This window comes from Eulemur rufifrons, chromosome 2 (assembly GCF_041146395.1).
Source record: "Eulemur rufifrons isolate Redbay chromosome 2, OSU_ERuf_1, whole genome shotgun sequence".
NCBI classification, from domain to species: Eukaryota; Metazoa; Chordata; class Mammalia; order Primates; family Lemuridae; genus Eulemur; species Eulemur rufifrons.
In genome coordinates this window covers 47,901,438-47,919,839 of record NC_090984.1, presented here as the reverse complement: position 1 = coordinate 47,919,839, position 18,402 = coordinate 47,901,438, and the positions used below count along the sequence as shown (strand labels likewise).

Sequence of the window (18,402 nt, the reverse complement as noted above, 5' to 3'; positions counted from 1 at the left end):
CAGAGCAATGGCCTTCCTAACCTGAGCAATTCTTCGTATTCATTAAGAAGCAGCATGCCCACAGAAAGGGCAAAAGGCCTTTCCTCCCCAGCTTCTACCCCATTAATCCCAGAAGTCAGACAGGTTTGAAGAACCCCTGCTGCTGTCTCCTGCTGTTTGAGGTCTTCTGAGGTCTTAGAAACACATCATCTTCAGGAATGAAAGCACTCAACTGTCCACCCGTATCCAGCCTGCTGGAGAGCTGGGTGAGTGACAGCCGCTAGACGGCAATATTCTCAGAGCACCTCCTAACAGTGTTAACTACCTAGAGAATACAGGGAACCTGCTATTGGGTTATCTAGTTCAGTGAAGACACACAGAATTTCTGTCTTCCCACTTTTGCTTCCTCCAAAGGGAGAGAAGGGTGGAGAGAGATGGATCATACTGGATTTCCTGAGACAGTGGTAAGGAATTCAGAACAGATAGCAACAGGATAGATTTCTACAGCTGAAGTACTTTGTGAAACCTGGTAGATCCGAAGGGCTAACCCAGGACCCCCGTGCTGGACTACAGCGCAGCAGGCCTGGGGGGGATGCCCTTGCCTCACCCAACTGGTCGTCCCATCCACTTGGTAAACCACCTACCTGCTGCTGGAGGCTCTTCCCCCCAAGAAACTTGCTGCTGTCCCTCATGCAAATTAGTCTTTCCAAGATCCCTGAGAAAGAACTTGGCCAAGTCACAACTTGGAGGAACTCAGCGGTCATCTCCAGAAGCTCATGCTTACCTTCCATGATGGAGATGTGAACAGCCCTTCTGCGGGTCCTGGGGACGCTGCTTAGCCTTGGGCCATGGGTTATGGAGGGACAACTCCGGCTGGGAACCATCCCTGCTCTGAAGTTAAAGAAAAAGAGAACTTTGTTGACTCAGTGCACAGACAAATTTGGCAGGTACTTAACCAGGCAATTCTAGCAGCCAGTATTCAACTCTGTTTTAAGTTTTGGTCTTTTTTTTTTTATCTTTAATATTTTCTCTTTGTCTTTGGTCCCTGGATCCCAGTCAGAGACACTGCTTCAAACTCCTCCACCTCCTAATATCCTAGACCCACCTGCACCTTTCTGTAGTGCACAATAGTGCCACTGGTTGGAGTTTGGGAGCAGGACTGTCGGGGAGTAGAGCCCCAGGATGGGCAGTAGTGAAAATGTGCCTGGGGACCATGACGAGCAGCCTCCCCTGACTTGCAGCAGAGGCTGCTGTGTGAGGGGCTCTGTGTGACGGGCAGGCAGTAATGCCCCCATTCCCAGAGGCAAAGCCTGGTTGGCAAATCAGCCTTCTTGGCCGATCATATTCTTTCTGGGTCTTATCAGGTTCTAGGAGACAGCCTTCTGGAAATGCATGATTTATGGATATACATGAAGCATGGATCCTGAAACTATTTTAGACCCAGTGTGGGGCTGTGGGGCTATTCCTGGCTCCTGTAATGGACTGATTCCAGAACCAATGAAATATTGCTGCTTAGACACATCCTCCATGGTCTGTCATCAAAGTCAAGACTCCGGAGGACAGAAGAGAACTGCTATCTGGTAGCAGCCCTCCCTCATTCTCCATCAAGGGTCAAAGACTTCTCCCCACACCTGCAGCTGAGACAGGTTTGTTCACCTTCCTGCCCTATTCTCCTGCCCCTTTTGGTAGCTGTTGTGGCCAGGAGCTTCACAGTACTCAAACTGCTGGGTCTTTTGAGATTCTGGGATCCGATCTGGACCTGGTTTGGGGGGAAGCCCCTGGCAGCCTACCTGTGTATTTCTGGTGGCTCCCGCTTGATCTTGGCACTTGACTCCATTACTTCCTTTGCAACTCGGCCACTGTAAGTAGAATAGTAAAAACAAGCAGCAAGAAATGAGACAGTGTTCCAGGAGTGGGCTCCTCTCCAAGATCTCAGATGCTTTGGCTGAATCAGGAAATGGATCTTTGGCCCGCCCCTTCCCCAATGTTTTGGTCACTGAGAAGGCTTTGCTTGCTGGGGTAAAGAGTTCTAAAATGTTGTGACAGCCTATCTTAGAGACCTCTCCATCTCTGGAGTCTTTGGGATCTTCCATTCTTATTTAGGAATGATTCCTCATTGTTCAGCATGTTCCAGTAACATCATGGGAGGAAAAAAACCACCTTTAGACAGTGAGACATGAAAAGAATCACTGTTGGACTGAGAAAAAAAAAAATGAATCACTGTGATAGTTCTTAGTTTGCTACTGTTGTAAGGGAGGAAGAAGATACACATTTAAAACCCTACAGACAGATTGGGCGCAGTGGCTCACACCTGTAATCCTAACGCTTTGGGAAGCTGAGGCAGGAAGATTACTTGAGGCCGGGAGTTTAAGATCAGCCTGAGCAAGACCCCATCTCTATAAAAAATAGAAAAATGAGCCAGGCGTGGTGGCATGCACCCGTAGTCCCAGCTACTCTGGAGGCTAAGGCAAGAGGATTGCTTGAGCCCAGGAGTTTGAGGTTGCAGTGAGCTGTGATGACGCCACTGCACTCTAGCCTGGGTGACAGAGCGAAACCCTGTCTCAAACACAAAAAACAAAGAAACAAACAAAAAGGCCTACAGACAACCAGCTGTAGGGAAGGAAACAGTAAAAGGGTTACAAGACTAGAGAATTGGATGGAAACCTCAGGCTTTACTGAAAGTTCCCCAGTTTCCTAGTTCTCAAGGATAAGGACCACTGAGTGACTGTTCTCCAGAGAAGGGTCTGAAAATAGATCCATAATGGTTACTTACTGTCACTATTTACCTGTATCGGAACCGGCTCCCTTTAAAGAATAAATTGCTGCTGGACACTGTGCGGACTTGGCTTGACTTCTCCAGCCTGCAGCAAGGCAAAGTCCAGTGTGACAGACGGCCTGAAACTGCCCCGCACAGGCTAACACAGCGCATTCCCAGCTCCTTCCAAAGGCTACTTGAGGAAACTATTCAGGAAGCCTTTCATAGCCCACCCCTGTTTCTGACTCATTTAGGATCTGAGGGCTGTGTTCACAGCCAACTGCCTCCTGCTTTAGTGCCCAGGACAGTCATGTGGAAACCCATTAGAATGTCAGGAGAGAGAAGGGTCCCCAGTATGCTTCATGTGGTTCACCAGGGGACTGCGAGCGTAAGTGTTAGGGATGGTGGTCTGGGGGGGTGATAGGATGCCACCCATCTAATCTCCGCCAGGCCACTTTTTAGCAGTGTGACCTTGGGCAAATTTCTTTCCCTTTCTAACCCTCAGTTTTCTTATCTATCAGATGATGAAGCTGGGCCTACTGGACTTCAGGGGTCCCTTCTAGTCCTGGAATTTGGACTTCGTGTCCTGTCTAGGTAATGGTACCCTTCCTGTTCCATCTCCCTCTTGGATAGTCCTAAAATACGTTATCATAGTTAAGACTCCGAGAAGTCCTGCAATGAAGAAACTAGCTTAACATTAAAAGTTCATCATGTATTTGAACTTGGAGCTTTCCTCCCTCCCTGAGAATGCCTACACAACATCACTTTCAAGGTTGCAGACAGCTGTCGTGGAGACTTTGGAAAGCCATGGGAACTGTAAAAATCCTCCTTGGTGACTTCACCAATCCCGTTAGCTGTCTCATACTTGGAAATGGAAGCTTGGACAGAGCAACCCAGGGAGAAGTCTCCCCAAACCCAGCTCACCTGTAACATGCCCAGGTGCCTACAGTACTAACCCAGTCAGGAACCCATCTAGGTCTGAAACCTTTGCTATGAGCACACAGTGAGGAGCTGCCCCCAAAATCCATGAACAGTTCCTGGGAGACACCATCCCCACCTGTCTTGGGGTTCCATGTGGTCCGAACCCACCTTCCCTCCTGCCTGAGCATGTTCTCAAGCCTGACTCAGCTCCTGTCTGGCACTGCCAAAGGCAGGACTAGGGATCTGTGCGTGAGAGATGCTGAGGGCAAGGCCAGAGTGGCTCCTGCTAGAGACTTGGCATACCTGGGGATCTGACCCAGGCTAGACGCTTTTAACAATTAGAACATAAAGGAGGCAACGGAAAACTGAAAAATGATCTCAGTGTCCAGTGTGGGTGCTGGCAGGGCTGGGGGTGTGTGGAGATCTACTAGTGGAAAGACTCAGAAACTGAGTCTGGTCACAGGCTCAGAGCATTCTGTCCCCATGACACATGGATAAACAAAGCCCTTAAAAATGGCACTGGAGGCGTGAAAAGACAAGAGACAAGGAGATTACTTGCATTTGCCTTAGACCCTTTGGCAAAGAGCAAGAGAATGCTTCCAAATACACCACCCCCAGGGAAGTGACAGCTGAGTGTGGAGCAGGCCTCTGTCTGCTAGTGCCTTCCTCTCTCTGTTGGGGAGACGCATGGGACCCCGTCTTTCCTGGGCTGCTCCTCTGTCCCACAAGCAGGAGTTTTCGTCTCAAGCTGCTTCTCTCCAGCTTCATGTAACTGGCCAAACCTAGGATCTGTCCTCACAGGCAAAGGGATGGTGGTAACAAAAGAAAGGTTTTCCTGACTTTCCCTGGACAGCAGAGACTGAACAGGAGGGACATTTGACCATGCCAAAGTCTCTCTTCTTCAGGAGAAGAAGAAGCGCACTCAGGTTAGAATTCTGCCCGCCCATTCAGTTCATCCCTGATTCTGGTTTAAATGCGTAGTGAGTATTAAGCAATTCGGAGCCTACAGGAGAAACTGGCTGGGGCCGTGGCCCTGGTAACTGGGAGGAGACCGGTTCAGTGGCCAGCATCCTTAGCAGCCAGCAGGTGGCAGAGTCTGTTCAGCAGGGAGGAGGGTGGTGCGACAGCCCAGAGCAATTCCCATCTCTCTAGAATCCTCTGGGTTACTGGAGGGAGACCTAGTCTGTCAGGGGCTTTTAGTGACAGCAGGGCTCACCTCAGGTGGAATATACCACACACTCTGTCTTGCCTTGTCCTCATTAAGATACATCTTATTAAAGCATACATCATTACATCCTATTTTTAAAACAAAACCAAGGGGTTTAGTGAAACATTCTTTACTTGGCATCACCCCAGTTTCTTGATGGGTCATTTCTTTGCTTCTCAATGCTTTGTATAACCACTTTCTCAACAAAAGAAAACTGAAGAAAAAAAAGCCTCACATACTTTACAGAATCATTTGGTAGGCAAAGTTCTTTCCTTTGGCTCCAACCTGGCCTCTTAGTAACAGTCAAGCCCTTGCCCACCTCCAGCTACCCCACCCCATGCTCCTGGGCACTTGGCCTGTCACTGGCAACCCCTTTGGCAGTGACACACCAGGAAGGGCTGGCGTCAGCACCGGCCACCAACCAGGAAGCAGACCCAGAGTCTCTCCAAGGCTCAGGGCTGGGGCCTAGAGGCCAGGGAGCTCCTCTGGGTTGAGCTTGGTCCTGTGTGGAGCTGTTGTGTTCTAGGCTTCCCAAGGCTCTGAATGGCTCCCCAAGGACAGCCTGATTCAAGCTAGGCACCCATTGGCTTTTTCTGGCCCAAATCTTACCCCTAAACAACCAGAAATGCTCTACTGCTGGGGGCTCTCCAAGGACATCTCAAGGCAGATGCCTTGGACAACTCAGCTGAACCACATTCCCAGAACTTGGCTCTGTACCTCCAGGGGGCACAAACAGAGATCCAGAAAGGGTCTGAGTTTTACTAGGAAGCCCAGCCTTGTCAACTCAGGTCTCCTTTCTCAAAGTTTCTCAAAGTTGGCCTGCCCATCATTCCTCTAAAGTAGCCTTTGTGACTTTGGCTTTGATAAAGATGGTCCCTGTTGTGTGTGTCCACTCACTTGTAGAAGGCTTGGTTCTCGATTCCACATTTCCAGAGGTGCTTGCAGGCTTCTGGAGTTGGAGCAAAATATGTGAGAATAATTTTCTTTTCCTGCAGAAAATTCCACATAGAAATGTCTGAGTGTGGATAGAGAAGCAAAGGGTTAAGTAGCCCAGGACACTGGCCCCTGAGCTGTTGGAGGGCCCCTGGCAGCTGGCTAGTTGGGAGAGAAGGCCTGCAGGACCCACTGCGGCAGAGACCAGTTCATCTCACACATGGCAAGTCTATTAGTAAGTCTCAGCTGGTACAAAGTGAACCAGGAGGGCCCTTCGTGAGAAAGCAGCACTCACATCTGGAATTTCCATATAGAAGAAAAAGAATTTTACTTTGACTGTATTTTCTAGCCATAGGGATCTGGGGTGGAAGCTCTGGGTGTCATCAGCATCCCTGAGGAAGTCCTGTGCTCCAGGGCCTTCCCAGCCCTTCATACCTCACCTAAGACCTTGGTCTTGGCTTATCATGTAGGTGGCTTAGTTCTACCTGGACCCCTTAGGCTTGGCCCTGGCCACCAGGAACCATCATCCCATCACCCCAGCCCTCCTTGAAGAGAAAGAAGCCAGCACTCACCTCTTTCTGACTTACGTATAAATAGAAAGTCTTTCCTTCAAATTTCAGCTTGGTCACCTCATTCCTAGAAGGACAAAGAGAGTGCCTGTCACCTCATGTGGGCTGCTTGTTCACAGCCATTTCTTATAGATGCACAGCCCACCCCGACTGGAAGGGGCTCCAGGCACAGACACAATTTTAGCCAAAATTAGAACTGAAACAAGACAGCAGCGCAGTGGCCTTAGAGAACAGTTGTTGGAACAGTTCAATCCACAGTTTTCTGGTCAATCACACTATAATAATAGGGTGATAGGAGGATTTCGGGCTCATCAACAGTGGCTGTAAAAGGGAAACATTTGCATGGAAAGTGAGTCTAGGTAGAGTGTGGGTCATTTCAGGATTTGGTTCATAACACAGGTGCATTATCTGGATGGGACTATCAAACATAAGATGCCACAGGTAGCTGATGAGGCCAAAGTTCAAGATACAGCAAATAATGAGAAACAATGCAACCAGGTTCTGAGGGAGTTGAGTCTTTCAGGTGACTGTGCCACGGGATGGAAAATGCAGTTTAATGCAGACAAATGTCAGACAATCTCAGGGAGGGCGGCGGGGCGACATACCAAAGAGAGAGAACAAATTACATGGAACAGTCATGCAGCGTACTGACCAGGAAAGGGGCTTAGGGGTTATTGTAGAAAAATCCTTGAAGCCACCAGCCCAGTGAATGGCTGCAGTAAAAGAGGCAAACAGGATACTGGGGTATGTCACCCGTGGGACAGACACAAATCAGAAGAAGTGACATGGTTACTGTACATGGCACGGCCTAGACCTCACCTCCATATACTGTTCTCAGCCTTGGTTACATTTGCAAAATGGAAAAATTACCAGAGTCTTAAGTGGGTGTCCCTGAGAGCCAGAGAACTAGGCCTCAGCATCAGTCACTCCCTTTCCTGCTATCTGCCCAACACAGCTGCCCTCTGGAGCCTCAAGGCCTCTCCACGTCATTGGAGACCTTATTTTTCTACCCAACAGGGACCTGCAAAGAGGTCTGATTGTATACATCTGCCTCCACTTGGCGTCTTTCTCTTTGTAACTTGTAGGGACATTTACTCAATATCTTAGGAAGTAGTAGAAAGGTAGTAAGAACCAAGTGCCCACTTTACTGCTGGACAAAATTTAGGGGACAGAGGAAAATCATTTGTTCTCTGTGATCTTAGAAATCATGGCTGGGTCAGGACGAGGGTTCACAACTTCTGACCACCGGTTCTGAGCTAATACAAGCTGCAGGGTACTCCTTTCCTGTCAGATTCCCTCTCATCTCCCCCTGCAACCAATCAATCATCAACCTCTCATTTGCACACACAACACAATAAACATCAATTGGTTAATATAGAGACAAGCACACAGACCATCTGGGCTCCAACCAGCAAGATAGGAAAGTAAGGAGTTTTCTTTTGAAAGTGAGATTGGGTTTACATCTATTATTACAAAGTCCAGACCTGGTGAATAGGAAGCTTCCTGAAGAAGTGGCATGTGAGAGAAGCCGTAGAAAGAAAAGGGCCTGGGAGAACCAGGGGAGCATCATGGCTTCTGGAGGGGTAGGGGCAATTTAGAGACTGCAGGTGTCTAACAGGTGCATCCTACTTGTTTGTAGCTAAACTGGCCCCTTAACAGGGACCTTGTGGGATTGCCACCCTGGTCAGCATGTGGCCCAGGATCTGGACCCTCTAGGGAACATCAAGTAGCCTAGACATGCAGGCACCAAATGCTCCACACTAGGAGGGCTGTGGCCTGATCCTGCTCATTGTCTTTTTCTGAAAAGCGTTTTGTTAGATAGGAGATCCTCACCCAGACAGCACAATGAAGTGGGCCAACTTGAAGGAGCCCGGGAAGCAGGTGTGTTGGGGGTATACTGGTAACTCCAAGGCAGCAGGCTGCCTTGTGACATGCTGTTGACCTGGGGAATGGGACTTGGTTCTGCATGTCTGAGGAGCAGTTTCATCAGCACTCTGGTTGACCATCATGTCACTATCCTTCACAAGAGCAATGTGGGTTGAAAAGGTGATATCTGTCCATAAGCTCAGTGGGAGAGCAAAAGAGGGCATAGGAGGATGGATGCCCTGCAACACTGCTAGAAGAAAGCTTACTAGGAAGCAACTCTGCACTCAGACTCCTCAGTAGCTCTTCCAGAGAAGGCAAAGGAACCTAGACAGGGAGCAGGTTTCATCTGCTGAGCTCTGCTGGACCAAGGGAAACCACTTATCTAAGCCCATGGGAGGAACTGGCCAGCTTAGACTTGGCAGTCTGAGGCCCAAGAAGGTACAGAAATCACAGGGGCTTAGCAGGCTATGCAAAATGTTCTGATGAGGCTGGCAGATATTTGCATGGGCTGGCCAGCTAAAGAGCCTCCAGGATAGCCAAATGTCAATCAACAAACCAGAGTTTGTGCCCAGAGCCATGCAGCAGAACAGACCTCCAAAGCAAAGACTGGGCAGAAGAGGAAGTGGTTCAGCATAGCTGCAGCTGAGGCAGTGGCTCTTGTCTGCTAGAAGCAGGAGTGGAGAGGGGAGGGAAGGAAGAAAGAGTAGGGATGTGACTCCTAGAGGCTGAAGACACTTAAATGCCCTAAGGAGGAAGAGGAGTAAGACAGCAACGTCGGAGCTCTTGCAGACAAAATGCCCACAGTGGGGGTTAGTCTAAGGAAGTTGTTTTGCCAGAGTCACAGGATGCCTTATGTCTGCCCTAGGGGTCACTGTCTGTGAGCCCCTCCCTTGTTAGCACAGTGGGTTAAGGGTATTGGGCCAGCCACAGAGGTGCTCCAGAACAACCGGCTCAACAGGGCTAGCTATGGCCCTCTGTGGGTGACGGCCCCAAGGACTCAGTGCTCATGGGAACTTTGCTTCCCTAACACTGGCTCCAGCTCCAGGCCTCTCATCCTCCCCAGAAATCAAACCTCCATATCCCTTCTCTCTCTGGAGCGGCTGTTGGCTCTCAGGGACACCCCTTTGGAAGAACAGGATCCCTAGGAGAGACCACTCCCTTTGTCAGGTACCATTATCAACACAAGGCTTTGGAGAGGGCTCCGAACCATAATTGCCCAGTCACAGACAAAGGACGTGGGAACCATAGCCCCTCCCCAGTTGGTGAAATATAAGAAGCCAGTTTTGAAAATGAAGACACTCACCATTTAATGAAGTGGACCCTCTTGTTTCCTTGAAGAACAACAAACCCAAAAGGAGTGAAGGCCAGAAATGCAGCATTTCCTGACACGTCCTGCAACACAGAAAGACTTCTCACTGGGGGGGGTGCTGGCACAGAGGTGAAAGGGAGAGAAAGATTATTGTTCATAGGTGATTCAGGGTATTAACCCTAGCACTAGGTCACAGAGGGAAGAGCATGTCATTTGGAACCATAAGCCTACAGTCTGAGTCCCAGCCTTGCCACTTGCCAGCTATGTGACTACAGGCAGGTGACAAACTCAGCCTCAGTGCCCTTATCTGTAAACTAGGTTACAGTGATACCAACCTTAGAAGGTTGTTGTGAACATCCAAAGAGAATGGCAAAGCCTCGTGCATTGCTGGTGGGACTGTAAAATGGTACAGTCACTTTGAAAATGCATTTGGAAGTTCTTCAGATTGTTAAACAGAGTTACCATATGACCCAGCAATTCCACTCCTAGGTATGTACCTGAGAGCATTAAAATTATATGTCCACACAGAAACTAGTACGTGACTGTTAATAGTAGCACTATCCTAACAGCTCCACAGTGGCAACAATCCAATCCATTCTCCAGTGGAGAATGTCCGTCGACAGATAAATGAATCAACAAGTAGTAATATCATGGTACAATGGGGTACTGCTCAGCTGTAAAAAGGAATGAAACACTGACACCTGTTACAGCATCGATGAACATTTAAAACATTATGCCCAGAGAAAGAAGCCAGTTATAGAAGGTCATATGTTGTGGTCTTTTAGCTCTGTGAATATACTAAAAGCCACTGAATTGCACACTTTAAAAGGGCGAGTTTTGTGACATGAGAATTATATATCCAAAAGCGGTTATTAGAGAGAGAGAGAGAGAGAGGCAGTTATCATTGTCATGATGGTCCTATGACACCAGATCCCTCAGGGAAGTTTGGCTGAAGAAGATAAGAAGCAAGTGGACGAGTGGCGAGGTTATTAATATCTGAGCACCCGGCACTGCGCACACCCACTGTTCCTGCCAGGAGGCGCCAGGGTAGCCTGACAGGGCCCCTCAGCCCTGAGGTGTCCGAACCAACAGCAAGGTCACTGTCACCATCAGTCTGAACACACCCAGCTTGAGGCTCTGTTGAGCAAAGTGGGGAGAAGGTAGAGCAGAAACTATAGGTCACAGTCCCCTCACGTGGGAAAATGAGCCCCATGAGGACGAGGATGGCTGAAGGACTGGGCTCTCTCAGAGAGGATTCCTTCATGATAGGGCGTGGGGTGAGAATCTGTTCTGTCAGGCGGCATGGGCGATAATGCAGAGGGTATGAGTGTGTTGAGGTGGCCAGAAAATCATGCCATGATGCTGGTCAAACAGTCTCCTGGGCCACAACCCAAGTGGTGCGGTGGAGTCAGGGCCAGACACCTGGCATGAGGCGTGGAAGTCGGGGCCGTGCCTGCTGGGCCAGATCAGCTTGTGGGGGGGCTCTCTTGGTCTCTCCACCTTCAGGCTTTGCCTCCTTGGCACAGAGTTTCAGCCTTACTGGTCCTAAGAACAGTGGGGCCTCTGCTGGGCCTCATAAGCCTTACCTCAGGAAAAATATAGTTTTGCCTTAAAACTGCCTCTCAGAGTCAGGGTTACAAGTGTGAGCATCTGCGTCCAGGGACAAACTAAGTATATGTTTTACAAACATTTCTAATTAATGTATTGTTATTATTGTCCTTTCCTCAGGGCCTGTCATGATCCAGACATTTAGCTGTAAGCACAATGTCATTCAACCCATGTGCACAACAAAAAGCTGTTTAAAAATAACCGGAACATAGACCCCGTGAAGGCACAGGGCTGGATTTCCTCCTGCCTGTCCTGTCATCAGTGCTTGGTGGTGGTTATTAATATCTGAGTACCAGGACTGCGCACACACGCTGCCCCTGCCAGGAGGCGCCCGGGCTAGCCTGGCAGACTTGGGAGGTGCGGGTCAGGGCAGGCTGCCTTTGTGGGGGGTGCCTGGGAGAGCAGGGGGACGGAGGCAGCGGCCTCAAGGGGAAGGTGGGCTCTGTGAGCCTCTGCTTGTGCTAGCAGGAACCAAGGAAGACCTAAAACTGTGGGCTGAGAAAGAGACTGCAGGGTGGAGACCTCATTGTCTGTAGTGGTGTAGAACAGAAGTGTGTATCAGATGAAGGTGTAGGACCACGAGGCGGGACAGAGGGGCCAGTTTGGTTGCGGTGGGGAAGGACATGTGTGCACAAACTCGAGTGGGGAAGGCAGAGGTGGGGTGGAGGCAGGGAAGGTGTCTGACAGTGCTTGCTGGGATAGAGGAAAGGCTGAGAAAGAACAGCTGGAAGAATGGAAATGAAGGGTTGGGCCTGCAGGAGGGTAGTGGACAGTGTGACACAACAGAGAGAGAGCAGGGAAGGAAGGTGGAAGGATGGAGGGGCGGGGTGGTGGTGGCAGGGGATAGGGGAGAGACAGGTGGGGGAGGGGCCCGAGAAAGGGAAGGAGGGGGAGGGGGAGGGAAGGGGGCAGACAGGGAAGGGCCCTTCCGGCTCATACGGGCAGAGAGGGGCAGGAGAGCACCCCCACTAGAGCCACAGTGCAATAGGCTCTGGGTCAAACCGCTCAGTCCCGGTCTGGCTGTGCCACTCACTGTATGATAGCAGCCAGGTCCCTTAATTTCTCTGTGTTTCAGCTCCTCACTGTAAAATGAGGGCTGATAATATTAGCTACCTTATAGGTTATGCTTAGTGGGTACCCCACAAATGCTAGTGGCTGTGTTGTTAATATTATTATAGCTGCTACTAGTTAGTTGAGTTTGTTGAAGTTAATACAAATTCTTTTTTTTAAAAAACCTAACATTTTACTATTTTTTCTGATGTTGATGGATTTAAACTTTGCTCGTTAGAAACAAGGGAGTGGGAAGTTAGAACAAAAAATAAGTCATTTCTTGTTAGGGAACCATGGAGAAGGAGATTTGGGTGATCCAAGAATTTGAAATGGGTGGAAGGAGAAGGGGTCAGAGGCCATGACACAGTCAGAGATCTGCTAGAGTTGACCCACTGACCGGTGTCCCTCTGGCCACAGCAAAAGGAAGAGGGAGGGGGCAGTGCCAGCCAGGTTGCCCTGGTCAGGCTGTTCACCTGCATCTTCCAGACACCTCAGGGCTGGCCTCTGAGTGAAGGCAGGTGTTGGAGTTAGAGGGGAACAGCCTCTCGTGACCAGACTGGCTGGTGTGAACAGGGAGAGAACTGGGAGTAACCCCGACGAGACGCCACATCATTCCAATAGGTAACAGTAACACCTGGAGTGATCCCAACCCAGTCTCACACATGAAGAGAGCAATTCTCCAAACCGCTTTGCATGCAACAGCTACAGACGAATGTGCTGCCTGACTACAGGGGCGAGGCAGCTGGAACGTTCGCTTCTTGTCTCTGGCACGTGAGGCTCAGCAACCACTGAGGAGCAGGACTTGAATGACAGCGAGAAATCGCACATCTGTACCAGCATGAACATACAAGCAGGCAACTACATAGACATCCTCCCTGGAACTTCTCCAGTTTCTTCTATCTAACATTATGTCCTTCTCCCTGTGAGCCTGCCCTTGGGAGTTGTATGCAAAATAACAAGCTGCATGACAAAAAGAGGAGGGAATGAAGACATAGAGAAAAGTGATAACCAGACAGTAGTCTCCTGTTCCTCAGATCTTCCATTTTACCAAGCTGTAGTCTGTCTCCTCTTGTCCTTTTCCCATTCCATGACATCCGTGCCCACAGGACTGGGCCATTAATGGAACTGGGAGGTGGGATAATAACTCAGGTCCTGACAGCTACGGTGTGGACATCACCAGCCCCACTGTGCGTCAGATGACAGTCAAAAGAATCTAGTTTCCTTCTTTTTTGTTGTTGTTGTTGTTGTTGAGACAGAGTCTCACTCTGTTACCCGGGCTAGAGTGCCGTGGGGCCAGCCTAGCTCACAGCAACCTCAAACTCCTGGGCTCAAGCGATCCTCCTTCCTCAGTCTCCCTGGTAGCTGGGACTATAGGCATGTGCCACCAAGCCCGGCTAATTTTTTCTATATATATTTTTAGTTGTCCATATAATTTCTTTCTATTTTCAGTAGAGACAGGGTCTTACACTTGCTCAGGCTGGTCTTGAACTCCTGAGCTCAAGCGATCCTCCCGCCTCGGCCTTCCAGAGTGCTAGGATTACAGGAGTGAGCCACTGCGCCTGGCCATCCTTGTGGAAAGAGCTTCAGTCTTGGTGGAGGAACCCAGCTTTGCTTCTTATTTTGTCTGTGACTTAACCTCCCCAAACCTCAGTTTCCTCATTTGCAAAATGAGGACAATAATACACACCTTCAGAAGTGGCCTGGCCATCCTTGTGGAAAGAGCTTCAGTCTTGGTGAAGGAACCCAGCTTTGCTTCTTATTTTGTCTGTGACTTAACCTCCCCAAACCTCAGTTTCCTCATTTGCAAAATGAGGACAATAATACACACCTTCAGAAGTACTACTTCCATCTTATTTTAGGGAGATGGCCCAAATATCTTACTGCTAGGACATGGCCAACAGTGTTTTTCTTAGAGAGGGGATGAGTTTTCATTCCTTATCATTCATTCATGTGATCATACAGACCCCACCATCAAACTTGATTTGCATCAAGTTCAACATCATCAAAGCTTTACCCTAAGATCATTGCTCTGCCCAGAAAAAGATTTTGGAAATTAGAGTACTCACTCCTTCGTAGTAACATCTGGCCACCTTTGTCTAGTCCCCGCATGTTCCACCGCCAGATACAAACGAAGTAGGCTTTTGTCTCCTGCCACCCCAGAGGACATCCTGAGTGTGACTGAGTCGGGACCATGGCTTTCTTGGTTGTTAGGCCTCTGGGGTCATCCTGTCCCCTCTCTGGGACATGACTCACACTAATTCAATCTTAGTGAATAAAGCCTCTATTATTCTTAAAAAACCTTATGGAAGAAAATGATTTCACATGCTCTTCTAGACACTTATACCCATTTCTGAAAGAGCTCAGAGTTGGGAATTTTATGTCAGTCATGAAAATCACCCAGTTCTAATATACTCTACTTAAATTTGGCCAGAAGCAGCTAGAATGGCAGTAAAGAGGAGGAGGCAGCACCCTGTAAGAGGCCTGGTATCACCCATGAAAGCTCAGACATAGAACTCTTGGCGGAAACGCGCCGTCTGAGTGGCTTTGGTCAAGTTCCTCATTTCACAGTAAGTCTGACACCCTCCCTCAGCACAGCCCAGAGGCCCCACCTGAGGGTGGGAGGATCCCCACCGACCCTTCCTGTTCTGCTTCTCTGAAGTCAGGGGCAACTTGTCAAGATGGGGGAAGGGGTTTTTCTTTAGAGAGGAGGCTAGGTGGCTGGATTATGAAAATAATGATCCTATTTTAAGGGCAGAGGAACGAACGGTGTTAATTTTATTTCTGCGGTTGATCTAACCTAGATCCTGCGGAAATCAATTTTCTCCTGGTCTGTACAGAGCAGGCAGAAAGACACTGGTGAACTTACATTACATTTTTATACGACGATTTCAGTAATCTTGTAGGTCTGTGCCCTCTCTGCAACAGAATTGGCAGAGAGTTGTGCTTGCTTCCTAAATAAATGCCATCTCTCCAGAAGGAAGACCGCGAATGACAACTGAAAGAGCACAGCATTGAGACTCAGACAACTATCCTTACCAGTAACTTTTTTTTTTTTTCTTTGAGACAGAGTCTCGCTTTGTTGCCCGGGCTAGAGTGAGTGCCGTGGCGTCAGCCTAGCTCACAGCAACCTCAAACTCCTGGGCTTAAGCAATCCTACTCCCTCAGCCTCCCGAGTAGCTGAGACTACAGGCATGCGCCACCATGCCCGGCTAATTTTTTGTATATATATATTTTAGTTGTCCATATAATTTCTTTCTATTTTTAGTAGAGACGGGGTCTCACTCTTGCTCAGGCTGGTCTTGAACTCCTGACCTTGAGCGATCCACCCGCCTCGGCCTCCCAGAGTGCTAGGATTACAGGCGTGAGCCACCGCGCCCGGCCTTTACCAGTAACTTTGGACAAGTTAATTTAGTCCCTCAGAGGGGATGTCTTATCCCACTCTTATCCTTTCTTGCCTGCATCTTCAGAGGCCCAGTGTTTTATCCTAAAATTAGGACAAGAATATCTTCTTGGCAGTGATACTGTAAAGATTAAGTGAGATTATATCTGTACCTGGCACGTGCAGGCACATTTCAGACTTACAATAGTGAGGCTGGGTACAGGCTGGGTGTCTGCGACAGGTCTAACTACTCCATGAGCCTGAGCGGGGCAGCTCCATCCGTCAGGCCCAGGAGGCCACAGCATGGCGGGGCTGCAGGAGACCCAGGGCAAACTGCCGATCTCAGGGCCACCTGGATGGAACAAGACGGTGTCTCCTGAGGTTGGAGAGGTGCCAGGGCTGGGGACCAGAAGCAGCAATGGGCTGCCAGTGGTTTGCTCCACTCTCCTCCTCCAGCAGCTGTGAGGCTTGGGCTGCTGGGGGCGCCTGTCAGGAGCTGCAGGCTGAGGGGCGAGGCAGAGCGTGTGGGACAGCCTCGTGCAAGTTCAGAGTCTGGGTATCACTGCAGGCCTGCTAGCTAATGGAGCTCTCTGGCTGTCTCACCCAGGGTTTGTAGGATTTCCTCTTCCTGGTCCCAGGGCCAGACAAGGACATTGTGGGCAGAAAGAAACCATCAGTGTGCACAGGAAGAAGAGCAGCTTCTAAATCAGTCCAGGGGACAGAGCCCAGATGAAGCGTTTTTCTGCTCTCATTTAATTATCAAAATGATTCCTCTTCTTCTGTCCTCCCCAGGGCTGCGTGCCCCAGATTCCCTGGGCCCAGTAATTGCCTCTCTGTTAATAGAAATCATCAGTATTTATTACACCGAGTGGGCCAGCTTATTTCAGCTCTCCTTGTAGCAACATTAAGGGGAGTGCTTGCTAGCTTATCACTAAAGTGACTCTACTTAATGACAAGAGTAAAGGCTCCCAGACTGTTCTCTTTGCTTGGGAGGATGGAGACCAAGAGCCAGAGCCTAATGGGAGGAACTGAGGGGCTGTGTGTGGGGTCTGCAGCAGGCCCTGCCATGGCTGGGGGGAGCAAGAGGCAGAGGCCTAGGGACAAGTGGCCCAATGGGACGAGCACTCCCACCTTCCCAGAGTAAGTCTTCCAGGGGCTTCTGTCCTACAGAGGGTGCAAAACAATTGTCAGCAAGGTGAGTTCAAACTCTTGCTGTACCACCCAGGGCCTTGTGAACTTTGGCCTCCTGGAACATCAGCCTCCTTATCTACAAAACAGAGAGAATGACACCTACTCCCAGGGCTGGTGTGAGGACTAAGTGAGGAAATAACGCAAAAGGACTCCCCTAGGCCTGCCATGGGGGGCACGCCACAAACATCTCTTCATTTTTCCCTCCCTCCCTCCTTCTTCCCAGAAGTTGAAGCTGTGGGGATGAGACGATATTTGGGACTGGGCCACACGCAGTGCCTGGTATGGATGTTGGTCCGTCCCTGCAGTCCCTTCAGCTTCTCTGTCCAGTGATGGACAAACTCATCAAAGACAAGGCAGTGCCAGGAGCCCCACATCCTGGGGCATGTGGATTTGGGCTGGAACCAGGCCGGCTGCCACTCCATCTTCCAGACGCCCATGGCGACAGTGGAAATCCCCACCCACCTCTTGTCAGTGTTGTGTTTGGGCCCCCTGTCTGCCCACCTGTGTGTGCCATCAGCCCTGCCCAGGGACCCGTCTCTGGCCTCAAGGGGACCGGGCAGGTTTGGGGTCAAGCGCAGAGCTGACCTGGCACCTTCTGCTGACCATGTCTATCTTCAGCAGCTATGAGTCTGGGGCACCTCAGCAGTTCAGGGAGCACAGGTGCTGAACACCCGCTGTGTACCTTCACACAGGTGCGGAAAGTGAGGCTCAGAGAAGCCTCCAAGGGCCCCAGTAAGCAGGAGACCAAGACTGCGGCCTCGGGCTGGCTGACTCCAAAGCTCTCTTCACTCCTGTGCGGGGCCCCTGTGCACAGCATCTGCGCAACTTGTGGGGGCGTTAAACTACATCTGTTATGCAGAGGGTGTTATTTGGGAAGTTTTGCTAATGTGTAAATACCTACGTGCTGATTCCTGGTATAAATGGCCTGAATGTGTTTTCCGACAGCGTGGCCCCAGGAACATAGGGGTACCTGGCAGCGGGCTAAGCTAGGGGACGGGGAGCTGTGGCTAAGAGAAGATGACCAGGGTTTCTGAGCGCCAGGATGTTCCCAAGGCTCATGGTAAATCCTAGCCAAGAACAAATCACTGTCAACTCACCAAGGGGACAAGGGGAAATCACTGCTTTGTCCCCATGTCACTGTGCTCATTTGTTTCTATTCTGCTTGTTATTATACTGGGTTGTATCTCCCTCAAAAATTCACATGTGGATGTCATAAGCGCCAGTAGCTCAGCATGTGACCTTATTTGGAGATAGGCTCTTTACAGAGGTAATGAAGTTAAACTGAGGTCAGTGGGGTGGGCCCTAATCCAGTATAACCGGTGTCCTTCTAAGAAGAGGAAATGTGGACACAGACACACACAGCAGGGAGACTGTGAAGACACAGGGAGAAGACAGCCATCCGCAAACCAAGGAGAGGGGCCTGGAATAGACCCTTCCCTCAAAGCCCTGAGGAGGAACCACCCGGCTGACACCTCGATCTCAGACCTCTTGTCTCCAGACCTGTGAGACAATAACCTTCTGTTGTTGAAGCCACCTAGTCTGTGACACTTTGTTACAGCAGCCCTAGGAAACGAATATACTATTCTTTTAATTTTTGCTTGAAACTTACAGTATCCCCTCTCCTGTCAGGAGGAT

At 49.8% G+C, this 18,402-nt stretch overlaps 1 protein-coding gene across 7 annotated transcripts in view; it reads right to left on the bottom strand.

Moving 5' to 3' along the window:
* FRMD5 (FERM domain containing 5) overlaps positions 1-18,402 on the bottom strand; it is a 298,361-nt gene that overhangs the window by 9,276 nt on the left and 270,683 nt on the right. For 5 of the 7 annotated variants that reach the window (XM_069484181.1, XM_069484200.1, XM_069484174.1 and 2 more), the window contains 6 exons: positions 9,534-9,622; positions 6,368-6,431; positions 5,760-5,851; positions 2,766-2,840; positions 1,770-1,838; positions 764-870 (listed from right to left, as the gene is read on the bottom strand). In XM_069484181.1, the coding sequence (XP_069340282.1) occupies positions 764-870; positions 1,770-1,838; positions 2,766-2,840; positions 5,760-5,851; positions 6,368-6,431; positions 9,534-9,622 (496 nt within the window). Of the gene's footprint in view, positions 1-763; positions 871-1,769; positions 1,839-2,765; positions 2,841-5,759; positions 5,852-6,367; positions 6,432-9,533; positions 9,623-10,109; positions 10,136-18,402 lie in introns of those variants that run through there. The other 2 variants (XM_069484210.1, XM_069484219.1) reach the window with 2 other exon arrangements.